This window comes from Geospiza fortis, unplaced genomic scaffold (assembly GCF_000277835.1).
Source record: "Geospiza fortis unplaced genomic scaffold, GeoFor_1.0 scaffold382, whole genome shotgun sequence".
NCBI classification, from domain to species: domain Eukaryota; kingdom Metazoa; phylum Chordata; class Aves; order Passeriformes; family Thraupidae; genus Geospiza; species Geospiza fortis.
In genome coordinates, this window is record NW_005054583.1 from 489,308 (window position 1) to 514,431 (window position 25,124).

At 43.1% G+C, this 25,124-nt stretch overlaps 1 protein-coding gene across 1 annotated transcript in view; it reads right to left on the minus strand.

Annotated features, from left to right (window-relative positions):
- LOC102045269 (collagen alpha-1(XXII) chain-like) overlaps positions 1 to 25,124 on the minus strand; it is a 99,983-nt gene that overhangs the window by 7,911 nt on the left and 66,948 nt on the right. The window contains exons 27-44 of the mRNA XM_031064351.1: positions 24,380 to 24,424; positions 23,900 to 23,947; positions 21,949 to 22,062; positions 21,708 to 21,761; positions 19,573 to 19,626; positions 18,690 to 18,743; positions 17,120 to 17,173; positions 15,767 to 15,820; positions 14,924 to 14,977; positions 13,834 to 13,887; positions 13,211 to 13,255; positions 12,224 to 12,277; positions 11,136 to 11,189; positions 9,323 to 9,376; positions 6,324 to 6,395; positions 4,553 to 4,588; positions 3,611 to 3,655; positions 3,150 to 3,329 (exon numbers count right to left, since the gene is read on the minus strand). Of these exons, the coding sequence (XP_030920211.1) occupies positions 3,150 to 3,329; positions 3,611 to 3,655; positions 4,553 to 4,588; positions 6,324 to 6,395; positions 9,323 to 9,376; positions 11,136 to 11,189; positions 12,224 to 12,277; positions 13,211 to 13,255; positions 13,834 to 13,887; positions 14,924 to 14,977; positions 15,767 to 15,820; positions 17,120 to 17,173; positions 18,690 to 18,743; positions 19,573 to 19,626; positions 21,708 to 21,761; positions 21,949 to 22,062; positions 23,900 to 23,947; positions 24,380 to 24,424 (1,125 nt within the window). The remainder of the gene's footprint in view (positions 1 to 3,149; positions 3,330 to 3,610; positions 3,656 to 4,552; positions 4,589 to 6,323; positions 6,396 to 9,322; positions 9,377 to 11,135; positions 11,190 to 12,223; positions 12,278 to 13,210; positions 13,256 to 13,833; positions 13,888 to 14,923; positions 14,978 to 15,766; positions 15,821 to 17,119; positions 17,174 to 18,689; positions 18,744 to 19,572; positions 19,627 to 21,707; positions 21,762 to 21,948; positions 22,063 to 23,899; positions 23,948 to 24,379; positions 24,425 to 25,124) is intronic.

Consider the following 25,124-nt stretch of genomic DNA (forward strand, 5'->3'; position numbering starts at 1 on the left):
AGGCTGCGGTGGGACCGGGGGGGGGGCGGGGGGCGGAGAGCAGCAGCCAGGCCAGGCTCCAGGCCTTGCTCTGGGGAGGAGCCGGTGTCAGGATGGCCTAGGTGAGGGAACGGCCCAGAGACAGCAAGCACAGCTGGAAACCCAGCCTGGCCTGGCTGCTGAGGTCAACACCAGCCTTGGGGCCAGAGCTGGGTACACCAACATGAGGGGGGACAGTGTGCCCATAGAGCCGCCTGCATCTCATGCCTCCTCCTGCTTCCCACAGGTGCCCCAGAGGCTGCCACAGGCAGCAGCGGAGGTCACATGGGTGACCATCACACCCCTCCACGGGAACAAACTACTCCCTAGACAGGACACCCAATGGAGACCAACAAGACTCAGATCTCCAGAGGACAGCCTGGAGGGAGGGCACTCACTGCCCCTCAGCGGCACAGTCACACGGCCACCAAGATTGTCCGTGTCAGACTTGCCGCCTCTCCATGGCCCTCCATTGTCAGTGACGCCTCCGTGCCTACTCAGCCCTCAGCTGCCAAGAGCAGCCTCAGCACAGATCAAGCTTCCCCCTCTCCCAGCAGCCCCAGCAGCCCCTGGGTTTTCTCCCAGAGGCAGAGCACGGTCTCCAGGTCCCGTAGCCAGCAGCCACCGAGACCTAGTGCCACCTTCTCCATGGGGCACTAGGGCTGCTTATGGGGCCAGGCAAACACCTTCCCTGGACTGCTCAGCTGAAAGGCTCTGGCGAGGGTCAGCAGCAAGGCAGGGCCATCGCCTGCCACCCCTGCGACGTGCGGGTGGCACGCCGCTCTGCACAGGGACCCAGCCTGCCTGGAAGCACCTGGAGCACAGCGAGATGGAGGAGCTCACTGAGGTGCAGGAAGAGCACGGTGGCAAAACCTATGGAGACTCATTTAGAGGCCATCCCCCGTGCCTGTTTGGAGAGTGGTTCACCAAGTCCACCTGGAACCAGGAGCAGTCAAATCTCTGCCAAGAGACAGATGCAGAGACCCAGGCAATGCACAGAGCTCCTGGGTTAAACAAAAACTCCACCAAAGACACTGGAAACTCCTCTGAGCTCCTGTCTCCTGACCGGTTGCCAGAGCAGCTGTCTGTCTCTGACAACTCACAGGGCTGGGAAACTTCTCCAAAGGAGCCAGAGGACAAGTGGGAGGAGACAGAACTCCCAGAAGGAGAGGCTCCAGGAGACAGGGACAGTGACCCACAGGGTGCATCACTTCTTCCTCTCAATGAGGAAGAGTCAGAGGCAGCAACTTCTGCCCTGGACAAAGATCCATGGGACAAGGGGCAGAGCGATTGTTTCCCCATGTCAGAGGCTGAGGAAACCTCATGCTTCGCAGTTTCTCCCTCATCTGGAAGTTCCTGTGAGGAGAGGGGAACTCATCAGCTGCCAGAGCAAACCACACATGGGAAGCTGATGTGCACGGGGCCTGAAGATGATTCAGACCATCTCCTGAAAATCAAGGCAGAGGAGCTGGAGAAGTTGGAGGAAGACATCCTCTCCTTCCTGGATGCAGAAAGCCCCTGGGTCCAGCACAGCCTTTGCAGCTGGACCATAGACTGTACAGGAGAGACCAAAAGCTATGCACAGCTCTTGCCACCCGACCTCTTTGAAGACCTGTGGTCTCTCTTTAACAACAAGGATGCGCTGTCCAGGGACACTCGGCCAGACCAGCTGCTGGCAAAGTGGGAGGAAGAAGAGCTCCCTGACAGAGACACTGCAGGAGAGGGGGACAGTGAGCCAGAGAGCGAGTTGTCCCTCCCACTGCTAAAATAATTCTTTGCATTTCTGTCAGTTTTGAAAATACTTCTGGTCAACCTAAAGACTGCATTCTTTTGTGCATCAACTGCTTTCAAAAGTGTTGCTTTTCCCTCACACTTACTCTTTTAACATACAAAGACGTAGTTTGTGTTCTCTATAAAAACCTAGTGAGCTTTTCTGAATCAGAAGTTATTCCTCATTAAAAATGATATCTTATTAAATAGCTAAGTGACATTTCAATTTTAATCAATAGCATTGCTGATAAATACAGAGTTGGTCCATTTACCGCCTCCTTCCTAACACAAATTTTGCATGAGAAAAAGATGTGTCACTGGTGACAAAAGAAACAATTTTGTCATTAAGTACTAAGCATTGTTGATGGCTCTTAGTGCATATCCCACTAAGTAAACATAATTGCGGAGCATACTTTAAAGGCTTACAAATTAACTTTTCAAGTTTTAACCCCATTAGTTAAATTAAGTTTCCATAATCATCACTTGATTTCAAACACAAAGAAATGTTTTGTATAAAATTTAGTCAGTTTTTACATCAGAGATTATTCTCTGTTTATTCTCCTCAGAGATGATCTCCAATTCATTCTCAGGATGGGCACAGTGGCTTCACTGCTGTTGGTAGCTTTTCTCATTCTGCAACATAAACCACCCTCAGGCATTTTCAGTAGTGAGACTGTTTCCCAACAGGGGGGAGGAAAAAAAAAGAGGGAGAATATTAAACAAAAATAGTATTTCATGAATTCTGATGAGCTGACTACAGGACTTCCAGGAATAGAGCAGTGACCTTTCCACAGCTCAGCATTTTTTCTCTCATAACAACCAGCAGCAGAGGAAGGTGTTAGTCCTCTGTATGAAGTGCTACACATTATTGCCCTCATAGAAAGAATCTTTTTTTACACTCCAGTGCCACGGCCAACATCACAGGACCGGATTTAGGCATTTAGGGGTAAAAGGTGTCAGCAACTGGCCACACTAACTATGAGTCTGTATTATTTAGCTCCCCTGAAGTGCAAGTCAACACCCACATAAGCCTTTTCCAACTTCCATCCATGAAAGTGTCTGATGCTAGGTTGGACACAGCTTGGAGCAACCTGGTCTAGTGGAAGGTGTCCCCATCCATGGTAGGGGGGGTGGAACTGATGGTCTTCAAGGTTTCTTCTAACCCAAACCTCTCTATGACTCCAAGATTCCCTGAGATGTGCTACAGCTCCCCTTTATGGGTATTAAGAGCTAAAAGCAGTGCCTCCCTGTTAAAACACGCTCCCGCTCCAGTTTCTGTCATCCTCAATGTACTCTGAGGCACTTTTCTGATCCCTGTGGCAGCAAAATTACTGTATAAAGCCTTTTTCTGGTAACCTTACCCTTGGTCCTGGAAATCCTGGCTGCCCTGGAGGACCAGGAGGCCCAACTTGTCCAGTGTCTCCTGGAGGTCCATGGGGACCCATCAGTCCTGGATGGCCCTTATGACCAGGTATCCCAGGATCACCTGGAGGACCCTTTTCTCCTCGAAGGCCTTTTTCACCTTTGATGCCAGGTTCTCCCTAAGTGAAGAGAACAACATTATCACCACAAAACAAGAAGCAAACTTCTGATTTCCAAACACAGAGAAACACTCACAGCTGAGCTGGCAAAATTGCTGAGTGCAACATCTGGTGCACTACAAATGAATCACAAATTGTTCTGATGGAGAATGATTAAAGAGACCTGGAAGACTGAGAAGCACTAGCTTCACTTTTGAATGACCTCTGCCCCCAGGCCCTAACTCAGAATAGCTCTCTTTATTTCATCATAATGAAATAACTGGTAATGTTCTCCAACTTACCCTCTCTCCTTTGGAGCCAATTGCACCCTGTTTCCCTGGTGTGCCCTGCAAGAAAATAAAGGTAAGCATAAAAGAACCATCCATAATAAGAGTAAATAATGAAACATATGCCTTTGTAATGATTCCTGTGACCCCAGGAAAATTTATTTCCCTGACAACCCCACAGTTTCCTGAGAGCTTTCTCTTTTGCTCTCAGTTATCAACAATTAAAGGAAAAATAAACCAAAACAAAACCCAAAAACCAATCAAACAAAAAACCCCAAACAAACAAAAAACAACAAAAACCTCCACCTCAACCACATGACAAGCAGGTTTAGGAGGGTGATTCTCTCCCTTCACTCCCCTTTGGTGAGACCCCATCTGGAGTGCTGTGTCCAGGTGTGGTGCCAGAATAAAAGCAAGACCATGTTAGAGAAGCTCAAATGAGGCAACAAAGATGCTCAGAGGGCTGGAGTATCTCTTCTGTGGATTCAGGCTGAGAGAGCTGGTGTTGCTCAGCCTGGAGGAAAGAAGGTTCTGGGGGAACCTTTGAGTCCATTTCAGTACTAAAAGGGCTTTATAAGAAAAACAAACTTTTTTTGTCAGGGACTGTAGTGATAGGACAAGAGGTAAATGGCTTCACAATCAGAAAGGGTGATATCTGGTAGAAATTTTTCACTGTGAGGATGGTAAAGCACTGGAGCAGGTTGTCCAGAGAAGTTGTGAATGTCCCATCTCTGGAATGGTTCAAAAATCAGGTTGAATGGAGTTCTGAGCAACCTGGTCTAGTGTAAGGTGTCTCTGCCCCTGGCAGGTGGGTGGAAATAGATGATACTTAAGATCCCTTCCAACCCAAACCATGCTATGAAATAAACCCAATTTGCTGCAACCCTGGTAACACCCTTGATGATTTTTTCCCTGTGACTCCAGTTTTTTATTGAAACAACTGTGAATTTAACTTACCTCTTTTCCAGGAGGACCTTTCTCTCCTGGTTCTCCCTAAGACACACAGAAAGTGGATTTAGCACCACACTGGAGGAGCTGGAAGAAAGACTCTAATACCCATAAGTGTTGCTTTGTGTTAACAACACAGTAGCAGGTTTGCATGATTTATCCTTATCCTACTGCTATTGGTCATTCCTGGATAGACAGATCCTGCTATTTGGAAAGCGTTTTTTAGTGAATTTGCATCCCATGTAAACATAAATACAGGACGTAATTTCTAACAAACCAGCTGAGGGCAGATGTTTCACTGGAAGTGTGTTCCTGCTTTCAATACATTTTGTTCCTTTTTCTTACCAACAAAGCTTCATACACTTTATATGGTCTTGTTTAACTTAAGGAGCACCAGCATTATAAGTGTCTGAAGATGTAAGTGAAGTAAATTTTGTCAGTAGAAGTACCATCTTGTATTACACCAGCTGGAAAAACACATACAGAGGATTAAGGAATTTTAAGCTTAAGTGCTCACCTGTCTTTCAGAACTGTATTCAATAATCTTAATTTGAATAAGTACCCTTGTAGAATTATTTATACATATCTATTTAATTTTTTTTGCATTTATAATGTAATAATTAGACAATATAGTTTCCATTTTAGTATTTCAATGAAAAAAAAATCACTGCAGTCCTGAACTGCAGGAAAAGCAAAATGAACATTAAACTAATTGTTGCTGAAATTCTGGCCACTTTCCTGTATCATATATACGAAAAAATAACTTTCTAAGTCTGATTGCAGCCAACACACACGATCATATCTATAACATGATATTTTCCCCTGGAAACATAATATCTTCAGCTGTGTTAGCATCCATACACACCTCCATGAGGAGTGGAACTAATCAGAGATGTGTGATCCAAATTAGGCTGCATTAAACTCACTTGAGTTTTCCTTAGGCCCATTTCAGTTTAAATGGCCACCATGTTTGCTGCTTTAAATTAATTGTCCAGAGAAATATTTCTTTCTTCTCTTTGCATCCAAAAGCTCCCTTTGAAATTATAAAATTTAATATTAAAAAATACAGAAGGAAAAAAAGGAACCATCTTGTGGAAGATTCAGCTCTGCTAGAGACCTACAAAAATCTTTTAAATTATCATTTTTTGTCACATAAAATCTAGAAATAAAAAAAATTACCTAGCATTCACTTTTTCCATCCTTCTAGTGGAATTTAAGATCTTTTACTCACCTTGCAAAGAGATTGAATTCTGAAGCTGTGATAATGTCATGGGTATAGGTTTATTATTTATTATTTTAGATCACTTTGGGAAATATATGAATGCTTTAATTGCAATGTACCTCTATTGCTGGCAACAAAGGAATTAAGGAATTTCCCTCAGAATAGCAAATATCAGAAATACCTATATTATTATCAGCACTCACAATTTCCCTATTTAGCCCATCTAAGGTTCGTGCAGAGGTGTAGTCTGAGAACTTAAAAATACCCCATACCTGTATTAAGAAGACTATTGAAGCAGTCTGATTAATGCACACATTATCAAGGCTGACTGGCAGGTACCAGCTCCATACATGAGATTATGGTTGCTCATCCATATGAAAAATGCTATTTTTGCAGTCCACTTTCCTTTGGAAGTAAAATTATATGGCTTCTGGATTTGTTAGTATCCTGCTTATGCTTTTTTTTTTTACCTAAGTGAAGATGACCATGTCCCATCTTCCTGTCTAACCTTTAAAATCAGGTAAAGAGAGGATCTAATCCATCCCCAGACATACTCACAGGTGGTCCTCGGGGTCCTATAAAGCCAGGGAGTCCTGGGCTGCCTGTTTCTCCTTTATTTCCTTTGGGACCCTTAGGACAGAAATGAGACAGACACTAGCAGACCTTTCCCCAACACCTCTTTCCAAGAACATTCATTTACGGATACACTGGAACTGGGAAATTTCATTTTAGCAGCAGGACTCCCAAAACTGACAAGGAAGAACAAAGTATCTTTAAAAAGCAGGTTCCAGGCACCATGGTTGCCTTATTAATAAGCTCTTCAGGGTCCCTGGGAGAAGATGAAAAGGGACAATTATGGCAGGGGCAGGAGGTGTGTTCCAGGGGTGTCCTGGTGTCACATGGTTTATAAGGGGGTGTTGAGAGCAGAAATGCTGTGATGGGTGATGGGAAACAATGCAGGTGGTCATACTGCTCAAATCCAAGAATACAACCAACAGACAGCTACAGGGCTTCTCCTTTGCCTTTATTTCCAGGTTCAATTTATGTCTCTTTCACTTATCTCTTGTGATATTCTGTCAAACTGTCCCTTTTTCCGTGCAGATCAGGGCATTTGAAATGACAGTTCATGATACAGAACTGTCTCATGCACACTTCTGATGTGGTTTTAATTCTTAGTTTAACCTTTACTTTCAGAACTTTGTCCCCTGTTTTTGGTTCAAAACATAGCCCTTTTTCTTCTTAGAGTGAAACTCATGCAAAGTGAGCACCAATGAGCCTGTCAGGCACAAAGCACATGGATTTGGGGTGTGTAACTTGCCCTGAAGATTTCAGGGGCTGGATTGTGTTGCTGTGTGTGGGCTTAAGCATGAGCAAGTGTGAACTGTGATGGGCACTGTCAAATAGCAAATGTAAAAGGAAAAGGCTGCTGGCAGGTTTTACCTTGTGATTTCAAGTCAGCAATGGTGAAGGTGGAAAAAAAAATCCTTATTGCCATGATAACCTTCCTCAACTTCCTTTTTTTCAAAATAGAAATATAAAATATTGGCTTGTCACACCACGCTGTGAAGGCAATTAGTGCATTTCAAAATAAATGGATTTATGTACGGCACAAGGAGACACTTCCCATAATAACCTTTATGAAAAGGAGAAGATTCATTTTAATGACAGAGAATGATAATGATGAGATGACTGTCTGTTCTGCTGACCAACACTGTCGCATCATTTCCCCTTCCTCATCCATCTGACTTTATCCTTTTTCAATCTCCTATGTTATTTTTGGACCCTAAATCCTCTGGAGCAAAGGCTGCTGTGGTGCTGTTTGTGCAGGAAGCTGCCTGTGAGTCCCTGGGTCACATCATATAGGTACTGTGATAATACTATGATGATTAAAATAATAATCCCTACTTGGCATTCACAAGGCATCTCAAAGCCACAGTGACCTGATAAAGACCCAGAAGGTAAAAAAAGCAGCAATAGGAATTGGGAACAGGGGTAGGTGTAACAAAAAGAAGAAAATAAGTTTGAAAAGGCAAGAGCAAGGATCCACAGGGCAAGAAGCAATGGCAACAGTCTCAGGAAGGTAAGAAGAGCTTATGTCAAGGACAAAAAGCCTGTGGCACTTGTTTTTTGATGCAGAAGGCTCTCAGACTGCAGCACCCTGTCCCCACCTTCCCAGACAGAAAGGGGGTGTCCAGTTCTGGTCCCTCGGTTTAGGAAGGATGTTGAGACATTTGAGCTCGTCCAGAGAAGGGTGACAAGGCTGGTGAGGGGCTTGGAACACAAACCTTGTGAGGAATGACTGAGAGAGCTGGGGGTGCTTAGCCTGGAGAAAACGAGACTCAGAGGTGATCTTATCACCCTCTACAACTTCCTGAGAGGTAGTTCTAGTCTGAAACCAACTTCCTGAAAGGGGTTTGGTCTCTTTCTCTAGGCAGCAGCTGGAAGAAGAGAGGACATAGTCTCAAGCTGCATCAAGGGAAATAAATACAGGTTGGATATTAGGAAAAAAATTATTTTATGGAAGGAGTATTAAAGTACTGGAATTGTCTGCCCAGGGAGGGGTTGGAGTCACCATCCCTGGATGTGTTTAAAAAAAGATTGGATGTGGCCCTCAGTGCCATGGTTTAGCTGAGGTGTCAGGGCATGGGTTGGAGTCAATGATCTTGTAGATCTCTTCCAACATGGTGATTCTGTGATTTTGTGGTATTTGCTTCTCTGAGACATCCCTGTAGATGCTTGATCAGGGCACAAGTCTGTGGCAAGGCTGGGGTGGCTTTACGACTTTGCAAAGGTCACAAAGAGTGAAGTCCTGCTGCAGCTTTTCACATTCCTCCTGCTCTGCCTTTGTTTTTCCTGTTAATCCCACAGTCCAGCAAGCTGTACTGTCTCCATGGGCAAAGAGAGGGAAGAGCTTTGCATTGTGATAGATGCTACTGGGCACAAAGGAATGTTTACATGGATTTGCTGAATTCTGGACAATTTTCAGCAGCAGAACAGGGAAAAAAACCACAAAAAAACAACCAAACCACCGTCCTTCTTACAGCTCCTCATTTCCAAGCTGTTCTTCCTCACAGGACGGCCTCAGGGGAGTTTCATTATGCTTCCTGATCCTGGTTTACTGCCCGCTGTCTGCTCTTCCCTCAAGTGCTTGGGAGGATTTTCTGCTGCCACTATTCCTCAAAGGCAGCCTGCCAACTCCCTGAGGCTCTCTCCTTCCTTGTGACAACTCTCTGCTGGCTGCATGCTCTCTGTTTGGCAAAATTAAATCTACTGGCGAAGATGAAGCATGCCAATCTTTTTTCCATGCTAGGCAATCAATCATTTCCATTTGCTGTGAACACTTAACTTTCACTGGGAAAAGTGATGACCCAGCTAGCATCTCAATTCCAGGAACGTAGCCAAACACCCTTCAAAATTGTGGCCAGCTACTGCTTTTCAGATCACCCATCTTCAGACATGGAAACCTCAGGGATGGTAACCAGCTACACTAATCCACTTCACCTACACTTCATCAGTCACCTCTCCTGGCTGCACCAGTCTCCCTTTGTGGTACTTACTGGGATACCAGCTGGGCCAGGTTCTCCTGCAGATCCAGGCACTCCATTTTTGCCCTGTGTCAAAAGAAAAAAGGTTAGTGATGTAATGCATGCTAAAACTAGAAATATTCAGCTACGCCTACACCAGCAGGGATTTCTTTAGCATTGTTCAGTCTCCTCTCCGGACAGACTGTGAAGTAGCTTATTTCCAACTGACCTCATAGCTTCTGCATCCCTGATTGCATGGCTGATCTCAGGAAGAAAAATCAATATGTGGACCCAAATCCACAGGCCTGAGGAGGACCAAACCAGCACTTCTCCTTCCCTGCACCCTTGTCCTTATCATATGTAGCATCCTTCTGGGTGGATGGAGCCACTTTCTCTGGGTGCTCCAGGTCACCACTGTTCAGACAAGACTCTTTTAAATCATCTCAGGCTTCCCCTTTTTTGGGGAATGGAGAGAAACACTTGTTCTAACACTTGATAGTTAGCTGACACCAGACAATTCAGAATGAGCCAAATCATCCTTTAAAAGGACCTGTTTCTCACTGTTCCTTAAGAAAGCAGCTGAGCTAATCATACACAAAGTTTGGTGAGATTAAGTTTTACACTCCTTTTCTCTCAATTCAATATGCAGAGTCTTGATCTTCATTAGAGTTGACCATAAAGACCAGTTCTTGTACTGTCAATATTCAAAATCATGCCTCAGACTCCTTTTTAGATAAAAAACAAAGAAAACAAAGAACAAAGAACAAAGAAACTGATACATTGCCCTCCAACATACAAGTAACTCTTCTGCTAAGAAAAATGTGGCCTGGAGTTATGATAATTTCTATCTCCAAATATTTTTACTCACTGCTAGTGTTGTGCAGGGGCATGACATGATAGTGAGTGATGCCAGCAGCACAGGAGTAATGAGATCAATTATGAGGTAGACACAGGAGGTCTCCTTATGTTCTTGCAGTCTAATCTAAACCCCAACTCCCCCAGCTTGGACAGCCCTGCTGCTCCAACTCCTGGCATTGCTGAGTCAGCATTTTCCGCCCTTGATCATGCTGTGGACTCTGTTTCACTACCAGGTCTTCCAAGAAGGAAAGGAACTCACTCATTGCAACACACTAAAGATGTGCCTTGGTTCAGCAACAGAGATATCAATTCAGATTTGATAAGGATTAATTTCTAAGACAGAATTTTAAACCCTGTGAAATTAATAAAAGAATTCCTGAGCCATCCCAAATGAGACTTTTTGAAATGTCAACTAGATTTCTATTTCTCCACTGAAGCTGTAATAAAACAGTATAGGTGAATAGTATCACAACTGGACCCCACAAAACTCAGCCTGGGCACCCACAGTGAGTGTCTACCTTTGAAAACTGAGACCATGTAAGAAGTGAGTGGGATCCCAGAGGCAGGACTGAAATATGAATATTTCTGACTCTGCATCCTGACAGAATCCATTGAACTGTTCTTCCCACTGAGCCAGCAACCATCAGTCCCTTGCACTAAGTCTTCATCAGTTTCTAGCAATATTATTCTTATTTGTCTTTCTGAAAGGCAAAGTGTTTTAATCAAACATTGTCTGAATCTTCCTAAACTCTCTTCTTTCAAGCCAGAGTTCTGGACTGCAGAACATTCCCACCACACACAACATCCCATCCCTGGAAGTTTTCAAGGTCAGGCTGGATGGGGCTCTGAGCAAGCTGGTTTAGTGGGTGGCATCCCTTTCCAGGGCAAGGGGCTAGAACTACATTATCTTTAATGTTCCCTCCAATCCAAACCATTCTATGAATTATTATGGACCTCTAGAAATGGCTTGTCAGAAGAGAGAACTCACCGGCTGCCCTCGGAGTCCTCGAGGGCCCTGTGGTCCTATGGGACCAGGATCACCCTGAAAGGAAGAAAAGTATTCTGGTGACTGAGAAAGAGCTGACATGAAGGCAAGTGAACAAACATTTTAAAATATTTCTGCTAAATTACACTGTTCACATATTAAGGAAAACAAGATTAAAGGAATCTCACTGCCCCCTTTCAGTTATTTATGAGGAAGATCAACCCTTCGAATTTTAAACACCTACCACAAAATGCAACCTGATTACAGGCAGAAACCATTTCTATCAGGTTATTATCAGATTATCTTAAAGCTGAATTTCTTAGGGACAGAGATTCTCTGAAATTGCTCAAGAATTGACAAGCCTATTGTCTCTGCAGGGAGGCTTCAGAGCTGCCTCCATCTCCTCCGAGGGGTTCCTTTTGGTCTGCCCTACATTTTGCTTTGTAGGGTACCATTTTCAGCACACCAGCTTCCAGTGACACAAAGGGGTGCAAATGAGAAGCCACTTCTCCAGGTCCCATGGCAGTGGCACATCAGCTGCTCGGAATATTGTTCGGCAGCTGCTGCAGGATCCCACGTCAGCCGCTCCCTCCCAGGACTCTGTTATGTGACTGCACTTGACACTAGTCATGCTAGAGGAACTGTTTGTACCATCTTTCTTTCCTCTGACCAGCAGCAACTTATTCCATAGGTATTTCCCAGACTTCAGTGGAGCAACACAGTCAGTCAGGTGCAGCTGTGGCAGAGGAAGCGTGACAGAGCCTGGCCTGGTGGGACCTGCAGAGCAAAGCTCTGCTCAGAGATGGGTGTCAGACAGGTCCATGGCTACCAAGCACAGCCTGGGTTTTGCACAGTGCTGCTTTCTCTGCTTATCCAAAGATACATCTGACATTTTAGTGCCAGTAGCTGAGCAGTGACAAAGACCCTCTAATTCTTTGTTTCCCCTACTGATCTTCACACAAATAATTCCCTGCAGTAATTCACCCTTTATTGGAGTTTCTGCAGCTGTTTCAGGTCAGGGTCACTGTGAATTAAAATTTTCATTTGTTAGGGAGAAGGAGATTTATTTCTGCTCAAAATAGTGCACTTACATCCTTCCCTGGTGGCCCCTCACGACCAGCAGGACCCATCACACCTGGCTCCCCCTGCAATTCAGCAAAAAGGGAAGAGATCAGCTCAAGGTCAAATTCAGACCAGTATCACCACTAGAAGTGGTATGGGGTTTCTGCAATGTGTGACTGAGCTCAGTGAAAAATTTTTTAAAGCCAGCAAGAGCCTCGTTCATCTTATATGACATGCAGCTTATAAAAATAACTCAGAAACATCTCCTGTAAGTGATGCACAAGACAGTGCTCTGCTTTCCAGCAAATTATTTGCTAGTGCTACTGCAGGCACTGAAAACCACCAACACATTCATGATACAGAAGCTATCATAATGAGGTAGAGATGAGGATCTCCAGCACTGGATTTTTCACATCAGCTTCTGAAAGCAGAGAATTTTATTTCCCTGTAAAAAAGGCAGGATTAGGTGGAAGAACATTCAATTTTGTATTCCCCCTTTTACAACAAGGAGCTCCAAACAGAGTGGAAAACAACTTTTCATGCAGGACTTGAGGTTTGGGTTTTATGACCCACAGGAAACTAAGTCAAAGGGACATTTCTATTCACTTTTCTGTAAGTTTTGAACTTGAACTTATTTTACACTTCTTCAGCATTTGTGTAGGAGAGCTAGCACGTGTCCAGCAAGTGCAGTAGGGGTCCTCACTTTGCCAGCATTTTTACCACAAGGATGTGGTATGGAGGCATCCTTGAGACTTATTCACAAAGGAGTATTTCAAAGGGAGCATCAGAGGATTCAGCTCTACCAGCTGCCTCACCTGCCCTGGAATCAGAAGTTCAGCAGAGGGAATGAAGACAGCTGCTGTCATTTCTGTGCCATAGATGTGGCCCATAGCTGAAAACACTCTCATCAGCCACATGAAACACTGTCATCATTTTTACCTACTGCCTCAGAAAAGGCAATTTCAATTCCCACAATCTTTCTCCAAAGGATTGTGCATGAGGTACCTGTTACTTACCCGGGGACCTGGGGGACCTGTATCTCCTCTCTGTCCTTTGAAACCCTACACAAGGAAATGAAATCAATAATTATCCATCACCCTGATGCAGGAAAGACTAAGAAAACTCTAGCTTGAATGTTCATTTAATAACCTTTCCAGTTTTGCCAAAAGTTACTGGGGACTGATCAGCATAGAGTGAGTACCTGTGTCCCAGGGAGTAATTAGGCAGGGCCACATCAGAGGAAAAGTTTTCCATAGCTCCTTAAGCTGTAAAACCAAGGCTGTGCTCTGTGTATCCCTGGTGTGTCCAGCCAATATATTATTGAACCCTAAACTCTACTGTCCCCACTCTTTCAGAGGACCTGTAACAGAACACAAGGGCTACAGCTGTGACTTCTGGTGGAGGAGTGGCATGAGGTTACATGCTTTAATTTCTAGATTAGGGATTTACTGTTCTCCAATGTGAAGGATTCAGAAATGTCTGTGTTCTATTGTTGTTGCTTATTTACATATTTTATTTAGTCATAATGCCAGGACTGGTTATATGTTTCTATCAGTAAAGAACCTCATGTGCCCAAGAAAGGCTCCCTGCCTACAGTACAGGGGGGTTGAGTGGTGGAACCCTTCAGAGCAGCACCCACCGGCAATCCTCTGGCACCCTCCCGGCCTGGGAGCCCTTGTTCTCCAGGCTTTCCCTGTGGGAAACAATAATGCTCGTGTTAGAGAGAGCCCCAGGTCCATCTCACTGCTTCTGGAAACCTCCCAGTCCCCTCCCTTAGACATAACATCACTGAGAACTGTGAGTGCCTAGGGTTTGTCCAGCAGAGTTTGAGTTTGCAGGGAGAAGAGCAGGGACAGACATTCCCAAACACACCTCGAGCTGCACTGTCGCCTGCACACTGAGCTCCTGAGGCACCTCACAGCTCTGGACTGGTGCAGATTTGCAGTGTCAGAGCTGCACCAACACCTAATCAGCACATGCAAAATCACCATCTGCACGTAGAAATTGGATGGTTGGTGCAAACACAAACTATCTGCAGCTTCTGTGACAAGCACTCTTCTATTTAGCAGTTGTCCTAATGCCGGGGAACTTGGCTGCTCCCAGAACCACCAAGTCCCATTTGGCAAATCACAGGAAGAGGCTGGCAATGCCTGATACTTGAAGCACATTCTTCATCTAACACACACAGTTGCAAGAAATAACATTCACTACCAAATTTAATAACATTGCCTTTTAGCTGACAACTTCGTGGCTCAGCTTTTTTCCCTCAGCAAATGCAAGTAATAGACTAAGTAGAGCAAATCAAATATAAACTCTAATTCTGGGCAACAGAACTGTCACAGAGCAATCCAGAAAAAAGCTTCTTTAAAGACTCCTCCTCTAAACTTTTTATGCCCCATAAACTTCTATCAAAAGGATGGATCACTAGGCTTAATGTTACGAGACAACCTTCTTTCTCTGCAGTGTTTAAGACAGCTGTAAAAGTGGAGTCACTAAGTTTTAGTGTATTTATGGTAGTTGTAAAAGTAAAAGAACACAGTTTCTTTTCAAGATTGCTCATGTGTCATGCCTATAAACCGCCCAAGACAATACAGTTCTTCTGGTGTTAAAAACAGATGTGCAAACAGGCTCCTTGTTCCCCCTAAGGAGTCCATAGATAGGCAGCTTCAAAAACAACAACTGGATGCAGCTTCTGATTGACTGAACAAAACAGTTTTAAATTACATTACCGGCTCCCCCAGAGATCCTGGTTTGCCATCTTTGCCATCATTCCCAGCAATGCCCTGTTAAATGAAATGCAAAACAGAGTAAAATTGACAAGGATGATTGGTGGGGGTTTTGTCAGTGTGAAAAGTCTGCTCATCCTGACATGCTTATGTCTGCCTAAATCTCCAAAACCCTCCCTGCTTCTACAGCTCAGTCATAAACCTCTCCCTGCTACCCCTGTAACCTCTTTCCCTTTCCAATATGGCAATATTTCCCTTTCCAGCAAGGTGAGCACGCCAACAATCTTAAATCAGGATTCTAAAACCAACTGTTATAAATCATTGTAATGCCATTATCTTCAGGTAGGCTACTTTACAGTAGAATTATCTCTGGCTCTATCCTTATGACAGATTAAAAAAATCCCCAAATGTTGTACTGTTACATTTTCCAGAAGAGAGGAGTCTATGCCCAAGGTGCACTTGAACCTGAGTCAGTGCAAAGAAATAATTTTGACTGGATTCAGATAAAGTCAGTGTCCCAGTCTCTGAATCCCTGTGCCCTTCCAATGGAGTTATAACTTGATTCCTGTGCTCTGTATAAAAGTATTTCTTCCATTGAGAAGACAGGCAATGAACAGTCCTGATTCACATTGTTATTAACACTTTGCTTTAAAGTGATCAAATGCAGATCCTGGAACAAAACAAATACTGTCCTGGAACAAGGACATTGCATCAGCATGACAGACACTGCTACAGACCACGCACGGCTCTCAAAGCACCTCAGAAGTGTCACCTCTTTGTTTTACATACCTATGTGTGCATGAATAATTTAATGTACTGAATTAGAAGGAGCTTAATCACACTCACTGGAAGTCCAGGCAGCCCTGGTGGGCCCTGTGGACCTGGGGGACCATCTTTGCCCTGGAAAGAAAGAACAAACACTGAGGGTCAGGCAAGTTCCTCCAAGGCTTCTATCAGATGAAGATTTATCACATGTAGAGTCTGATGGGACAGCTGTGAGAAGGTGGTCTTGTAGCCCATATCACACAGTCTATGAGGTTTTCTTGAGCTCCTTCTATTTTAGAATGGATGGCTCTCTTTAAACATAAAAAAGCACTATTATCATTGACTTCTTACAAATTGAGAAACCTCTGAAATCACTCAGAATATTTTTTCTGAAGCTTAATTATATTTAATATTTCATCCTTAACTTCCTGGATGAGGTGGCCTGCCAGGAAGCAGATACATATTTTATACCTTTTAAATGAGTAGTTACCAGAAGTGCCTTGCTGACCATCCCAAAAAATCCCCTTACCCCACAGGATTGGACAATATCACTCCAGGTCTTCCACAGTGTCACAATCTTATCATCCATTTGAAATGAAATTTCTGCCAGCCTGTTCATTTCATCTCTGGCTTCTCTGAGAATGCTCACTGATTTCATAACAGCCATCAGAAGGACCATCACTGTTTACTTATGATGAAGTTCAGGTTGTGAAATGGCTCTGCAAAAAGGCACTTTGTCCCTTAGGAAACCTTGCTCTAGAAATTCATAATGGAATTACACAGTTTTAAACTGTTCCAACTCAATAGGGAGTATTCTTTAGGGAAGGTTTATTTTCAACTTTTCAAACTGAAATTAGCATCAATCAGATTACCTGTCTCTCCCAGGGTTTTCTGATGCATTACCATAAAGTAGCACCTGAAAACCCTCAAAATGAAACAGCAATGCCAAAATTCTTCATGGGCTTCTCAAAAATTATACCTGTACTGGTATTTTTGGTGGTGCCAGGAAATAGTGCCAGGCTCCAGCATCTCAGCAGTCTGTGCTGTGATATCCTTTAACAGGTTGCTGGTTATATTTTGATAATCCCCACACAGAGTTCAGGTATTAGCCTCAGGTTATGAAGCATCCTAACAGATTTAGAAATCCTGTTCTGGAGGCTAAGAGATGTTAATAGCAAGGACAGACAGACAAGAGGTACAAAACCCTCCACAGAGGTCCCATGGGCTGGACTATCCTCTGGTTAACTGGGAATTTCATTTGGTGAGTAAAAAAAGTGCTGGAACAATAACCTGTGGTTATTTGTGGAGGTTCTACTAGCAGGCTGAATATTTTGGGGAGCTTTCAAAGGACAATACATGGACACCAGCTCAGCTTTACTTCACAGAGCTAAATCTAGGTGAAGCCAGCAGTCAAGCACAGAGCTCAGAGCTTACCATGTCTCCTGGGTTTCCTGCTGGTCCTATTGGTCCAGGTGCCCCATCTGATCCCTAAACAAAATAAAACCAGAAACAACGCGAATGATTAATGCATTTTATATGTTTGTCAACACATTCCCTACCATAGCTGGCAACTCTGGAGCTTTCTTTAATCACTCAGTTTAACATTCATTCAATTTCTTCATCCATCACTGAAAAGCAGTGCCAACCTCTGCACTCAATCAGTCTCCAAAGCCAGAAATAGTCAGATATTTGAGTTTGGACTTGGCTCTTCCTTCTGAAAACAGGGGACAAATAGGAAAAAGCCAGTCATGACAAAAATAACCCTGAAGAACAGCAATTATGGGAGAACAGAAATTATGAAGCACACACTGTGGCAGGCAAACTCCTGGAGCCACAAGTCAATGCAGACAGAGGGAAAAGTCAGCAAAAGCTGAAGAACAAATTTGTGTAGGGGACATCACATTTTGGTCTGTTTTGACAGGCTCAGTTTTACTTTTCCTTTGGCTGGGAGTCTGTTCAGGAGGTCTCATAGGACAATTTAAAGTGCTTTAATCCCACTGGTTCAGCTCTGTAGTTGTAGCAGTATTAGGTTAATAGAGACACAGCAAATGTGTCTGTTATTAACTTCTCCTACAATAATGCTCATGGGAGCTCAAATCACCCACAAAGCAAGTTCATGTGCTGTCACAGCAGCAAAGCACCCAGCATCCTTTAGGCACTGATACCATCTGAATATAGAATTTTAATCTAATTCCCCTTTCTGGTATGTCCTGTCATTTAGTCAGTGCTATGGGAATTCAGGCTGTGCTGATCCCCAGAACAGATGAAGGTGGCACACCCTCAGCACAGCAGAGCCAAACTGCACTGTAAGCAGCAATATGAGCAGTGATGACTCTGGGCAATGGAAGGTGGTTTGGAGAGAAAAGTCCTTGACTCAGAAAAAAATCCCCAAACTTGAAGAGAGCAAAGCAGGAGAGCCAGCAGGAGAGCCAAGTGATCTCAGCCCTGATCCTGAATCATCACCCATTTTTTAATACAAAGAAGCATAATTTTATTCATGGAGAGAGCAGAATCTAAGAATGAGGACTGTGGTGGAGAGTGACACATAAAAGGCCTTTTAATTCAAAAGTAACTCACACAATATGAAAACTGGAGAAAATCCAATCTCATACCACTGTGCAAAATTGAGAACTAAAATGCTCTTAGATCTGCTAGTTCTAGACTAACAACTCACCCCACATACACAAAAGCACCTATACATGCACTAAATAGTCCCTATGGAAGACTTTTAATCATCATCTTTGTATTGTATAAAGAGAGCAACTGAAGCTTAGCAACAATTTACAGAATGAGTTGAAGCAATCAGTGGAAAGTGGCCAATGTATTAAATAGCAATTACCATGAGTGGGGAACTCTATCACACTCAGGGGATCATGAGGAACCCACTGGAAAATGCCAATTCACTGCACAGACAGATGGGAATGGTCCTTTCCATCACATGGAGCTTGCAACTCCCTTTATCAGCAAGAAACTACAGGACCATCTTTGCAACAGAGGAACTTACAGGTGGACCAGGGTTTCCAGGAGCCCCAGAGAAGCCAGGCATTCCAGGGTGACCCTGCAGAATGAAATCAGAGACTTTCCTTATGCATTAGTCACATATCTACTTTTATAAAAGTTAACTGGTGATTATTATGAAGTAACACCAAAATGAGTCAATTCACAGAGAGCTGGTTACAAGGCAATAAAGGCTTTTTAAAGTGAAACCTTGGTTTTCAAAGCATGCCTTTCAAAAATAACATAGTTAAATTTCAGGTGTACTTCTTCCCATGCATATTTTAGTCTATGCTAATGGCAGATGAGAGCAGATATTGTAGAATTGCACAAGACAGGAGGTCAGTTGGGAAACCAAGCCTGTTTAAAATGTCCTAAAAATGTCATTGAAGAGGCGCTGATTTGCACCTTAAACCAGTGACTCAGCTCTTGGCAAAATTAACTATGAAAGTTTACTCCTATTTAAACCATTTTCATCTTTCCTGTGGCATCTCAGTCCCTCCTAAAAGAGGTCCTCCTTACATTCATCATCTAAGACAAATAGAGACACTGGCTTTTTCACCCCATGGACACCTGAACTCCTGGAAATCATCTAGGGATTATCCAAGGAAATGAGGAAGTGTTAGGTAATGTAGAGAATTTAATGCATCCAGTCCAGAGGTGAGGAAACAGATGGTACTGGGAGGTTTTTATTGGAGATGAGAATGGAATCTGTGGAGGATTGCTATAGTTCCACTCTTTCACAGAGCCCATTTGTGGTTTGTCAGTGATGAAGAGCTCCCATCTTCCTCCTCTGCCTCTGAGAAGGATGCTCTTGTACAGGCATCACAGGAGTTACTGATGAAGGACCAATCACAGTGACAGCACTGCTGGAAAGCACACTCTGTTTTTACCTGTTCACCTTTTTCTCCTACTTCCCCAGTCATGCCACGGTCTCCTTTAGCACCCTGGTAATAAAAAAACAGCCACTGAAAGTCAATGAGATTCAGTGTTGTGACAGCTTTTTGACCTCTCTCATAAAGCACTTAGACATTCAAGAATAAAACTCAAGAATCAGGACTGAGCCCTCCTTGCCCTCCTCTTAAATTCTTCTCTAGACTTTCACTACCAGTGCTGGAGCCAGGAATATATGTGGAAAATGGCCTCTGAGCAGAGCCAGCATAGCTGGTTTTTAATGTTTTATTATCATAGGCATAAAGAGGAATTACACGTCCTTAAAGACCAGGCAGGTTATTAGGCACTTCACTAAATCACATCTTGATAAAGAATCATCTGGCCCAACAAAGGTGCCCACACCCTTCAGGGACAACAGCAATAAAACCAGCATTTCTAAGGTGCAGACAGAAAATTCATGCCCAGAAAGTGCTCCCCTCTTTCTCTTTCTGTTCTAGAGCCACAGGCAGAGACAGCTGACTCAAATGTGCATGTCTGCATTACCAGTGCTCACAGTGAGACAAGACACTGAAAATTACTGAGGTAAAGCTGAACAAGGTGTGAACAATGCACAGAGCAATAATGAATTGCTGGCCATGGAAATAATACACTGGTTTGCTACATGAGAGCTAGGAGACAAAGGGGAGAAAGAGGGCTGCTATTTATTAATAAAGGAGCTCTAATTCATGTGGCCAGAAGGAATGAAGCTGCTCATGAGCAAAGATCTGCAGTTCTACTGTTCTTCTTTCAGAGCAGAACCTAATAGCTTGGTAAGGACAATATACCACAGAGTCAAAAGTGCAGAGCAATTTGGGTCTTCCATTGCAAGGATCCTCATAAGATATGCAGAAAAGCCACAAAGACTGACCTTGTGTTTGCTCCTTCCCAGGGGTCTTCAAATACATTTTTTTTTGAGAACTGTTTTTATTTAATTCAAGTTAGACTACTTATCAGTTACTTGATTTGACTTTATGCACATGTAAGTTTGAAATTTATGCTGTTATTTCACCTAACTATCCATTTTTCTCCCTAAATTTCTGCTTTCTTATGAAATATAAGAAAGCAGCAGACGTGGTATGTCTCAGATTGCTTGGCATTTCTGCCAGGTATTGGCCTTATGGGTTACTAATTCTCTTGTAAATTTTATCCTGGAACATACTTTCATTTTGATCAACTCTATGTTTACTTTCAAGATTGTGCTGCTCTCCCCACCACACTTTTAATTGCAAGATATGAAATTAATTAATGAAACTCTATGACCTTGTCCTGCACTCTAACAAGTGCAAATATAAAGATGTTAAAATAGCAGGAGCTATTTTAAACAGTAAGTCGGTAGTGAAAGGATGTCTGGAGGAAACTGTGGTCAATCATTAAATCACCTTACCTCTCCCTCACTGATTTGTTTTGATTTATTTCACATTAGGCAGTTGTAAAGGCTTTAACTGTGGCCAAGCACTGGCATTGTGAGCAGACTGGAGGCAGCCCTCTTTATGAGAAATGCTTGAAATGTGACATTAATGTTTGAATACTTCAAACAACAGAAGTTTTATGTTCACCTATGTCCTAGACCATGAAGCAGCACCATATAGCTAAAAGAAGAAGTTTTTCCTGTATATTTCATGAAATACTTGGAGTTGTTGGTTAAGACCACCACAGCAGGTGGTGTGTTTGGGGCCCAGCAGCCCATTGCAGCCTTAATTTAAGTGATTCCAGGACATCAAACTCAAAAAGGAGAGGTACAGGATACTGCTGAGGCTTTAATTTCTTTCTCACCTAATTGGAGTTGAAACTTACTCTCAAGTCTATCCATCAATGTAATGAAATTCAACACCAAGAATCAGGCCCTTTAGATGTGTCTGCCTGTCTCTGTGAACAAAGGGATGGTAGAAGACACTATTAAAGTGAAACAATCCCTCATGCCATGGGCAGGGACACCTTCCACTAAACCAAGTTGTTCAAAACCCCATCCAACTTAGCCTTTAACATTTCCAGAGATGAGGCATTCACAACTTCTTTGGATAACCTGCTCCCAAAATAGTTAGTGTGACTAATTAGTCACAAATAAGTTTTCATTAGATAACTGAAGAAAACCAACCTTTGGCCCATCGAGCCCAGGTGGGCCTGGAGGACCTCTGGGACCAGCAATCCCCTGCAATGCACAAGAGGTAGAGATAAACACTAGTTTAGTTCATTGACTCCACAGGCCTCTAAAAAGGATTCAGCAGGTTGTTTATGGAAACAAAAATTAATCATCTTATAGAGAAACCATCAACCATACTAATAGGAAAGCAAGGTTCCAACAGATGCAGGCATGGTGACTCCCTCAGCTCTCTTACCATTTTCCCATCCTGACCATCTCTCCCTGGTGGTCCTCGAAGACCTTTATCCCCTTTGAAACCTGGGATGCCTGGCAGTCCTGGAGGGCCAGGAGGGCACTCACTGCACACATCCTGGGAGAGAACATGGGAGAACATGTCAGCAATAGGCTACAGGCACTTAGCAGACCCTGTGGACACCCACTATGAATGCAGCATTGTAGTGTTCTTATAATTCTTAAACCTTTGTTGTTTTACCTCAGGACTGGGGTGAATTTGCCTTGAAGAACCAGTGAGGGCAGTGTGAAGCAGAGTGAGGGTCAGCAGCTGAGCTCATACCTGCTTCTACAGGAAGTTTCCTATCAGTTCTAGGTCCTAATTGGTCACCCAGGATCAAGAAACCAAGGAAAAGCTCTTCCTGGTGGGGAGGTCAGGGAGACTAGAAAGATTATCAAGAAAAACATTGATTTGAATCTACAAGACCACTAGAAGCTTTTGTCTGCTCCAGGCTGAAAGATCTGTGTTAGAGGGCAGGTTTCTAGGGAAAAATCAGGTGCAACACAATGTCAGAAAGGGTTCTGCAGGAGAAATTATTCAGCTGCCAGCTTGGCTAAGGACAACTCATCCAATGGAGTTTGTGAAGACCAAGTGAATGTCACAGTGTCCTGGCCAAATTTTATCAGGGAGAATCACTACCTCCCTCCTTCCAAATATTTTTGAAGCATGATCTCAGCAGTCTTTACATTCCAGCTATCCTCAGGAAATTGAATCCATCTACGGCATTTCCATTTCAAAGGCAGACTCCCATCAGTAAAGGGGGAATCCTGCCCATAAGAGCATAATACAAAACAGATCATCAGGCGGAGAGTCAGGAGCCCCTGCTACAACACCCAACTCTGTCAATAACCTGTTGCAAAACTGTGGGGTAAATTGTCCTTCTGACTCCCAGTGCCTACGTGCATATTTATCTATTTACAATATAAGTGCTTGAGAAACACACATAATAGCAGGGCCCTAATTTCATCTGGGATTTTAAGGTGCTGCTTTCTGTACGAAGTATGGAGTGAAAAAATACCAAGCAGAAAAAATGCACAAATGTGTTTAACCATAACAGAAGCAAAGGAAGGAACATCAAAGTGACATCCTGTACCCAAGAATGAGTCTCTTGCTCTTGTCCAGATCAGAAGTCCCAAGCAACACCTTACAGTGAAACCTCCAGAACTATATTGGGGTCCACAAAACAAAGAAAGCTCTTCAATGAAGAGTAATTTCACAGCAGCAATCTTAAAAGGGCCCTTTGGTTAATAGGGCTGGTAAGAGAAGGTAATTTTTTTAGTTTATTTTAATCAATAAGAAAAGATTTCTTGCCAGGTTTAAGACAGCTTAAAAACCTCACAACTCAGCCCATGTAAATCTACAGAGATTTTTCAGTTAACATCTATCAAAGATTGACTAATTTCTCACAAAATTCTCCACATGGAGAGTAAAGGCAGACAGATTATCACTTTTGAATCACAAGTACTTCTGGGGTTAAATACTTGCATCCTTTTAGATTCACAATGCAAACAAAATTTGCACCCACAACTACCCAAAATTACTCCAGTCATTGTTGAAGGTGTATGTGAAAAAAATCCAACATTTTATTAAAATGGTTTCCATTTTCTGGTTTAGATAACGTAACTTGATAATGAGTATCTCTCCTTGGAATGCATGCCTCAGAAAGAGCTGACAAAGTCTTAGAGATCTTATAGAGAACTTTTTAGGTCATTTCACTGCTGGGGAAGGGATTTTCATCTCCACTGTGAGCTCGTGTCCCAATACCAGTGCAAGCAGGAGACTTGTCATTCTTGAGCTTTGAAAGAGTGTTTAAAGACACCTTTTGCACTTGTAGTTCAGACACTTTCCCATCACAGAGTGTTAGGTCTGAATCAAACAGAGACATAAACTCCCACACTCACTAAAGGCTGATTACCTTTACCAGGAGATTTATGTCCTCTGGAGTGAGCAGGGGTGGGGAACCCTGTGGAATGAGAAATTCATTATTTCAGGCAATTTTAAGAGGCATCAAGACATGAGAATTTTTCCTGAACATGTTCTTGGATTCTCACTGGTTTTCCTTGTCCTGTCTAGGATTCACTGGGCCAAACTTGTACCTCCCACCCTACCCTACCAATGCTTTTCATTGGAACCTGAGATGAGCTCTTGCTGGTACTGTACAGTGGTGCTAAGGAAGTGCCTTTAAAATTTTGGCTTTTATTTACATGCAGAATATCCAGTTGTTCTCATACCATTCCAAAGCCTTCACTTAACCTTTAGTGGGTCTTAGTATTTTTTCTACTGCTCTACTGGGAAAAACAACAGTGGAAAAGCACCCAAGTGCACTTCTGAGGTGAGGTGTACAGGTGGAAACTGAGTTAAAAGGAAGATATAATACAGAAATGAAGTTACATACAGGTTTTCCAGGAGGTCCTCTTTCCCCTGGATTTCCAGGTACACCCTACAGATCAAGAAAAAGAAAAATATTGTGAAATTATTATACAATAACCCCCTGGTTGCTCTTGCACTCTGCTGACTGATCTGGATTAGCACACATTTCACTTTCTTCTGCTGAGCAGCACTACTCCTTCCATGTGACAGACAGCAAACTTCTCCAAATATCTGAAACTTGAAAATTCTCTCAAACCTTTGCTAAATTCATTTGAGTCACACAGAGACTGGAATTGCTTTAGCTTGTCTTCTGGTGATAGGAAACACTATGAACTTTACTGGTGTGAAGGATGAAGCTTTAAATCTCTGAAGGCACCTGTCAACAAGCAATATCAATTTGTTTGTTTGGTTGATTGGTTGTTTTTTTGTTTGTTGAGGTGTAGTGGTATCAGTTTTCTTGAGATGAAGGCATAGAAGTTACCAGCATTCTTGGAATTTTATGTCCAGAAAGGCAGGATTAGGAAAAGGGACAACCTCCACCCCTCAGCACGCATCTCTAACATGTCATTTACAAGGAATTAAGTTTGCTAAAAACAAAACAAAAAGCATGTCTAAAATTTTTTGTAAAATCTTTGCATAAAGTAATGCTCACTTGGGAAACCAAATATTTTGAACAAGACAGTTGGCCACAGCTCAGATGGTGACAATAATCTGCACTGTGAGGATCCTTGCAGAGGGGTTTTAAGGATACTCAGTGACATTTCCCCAAA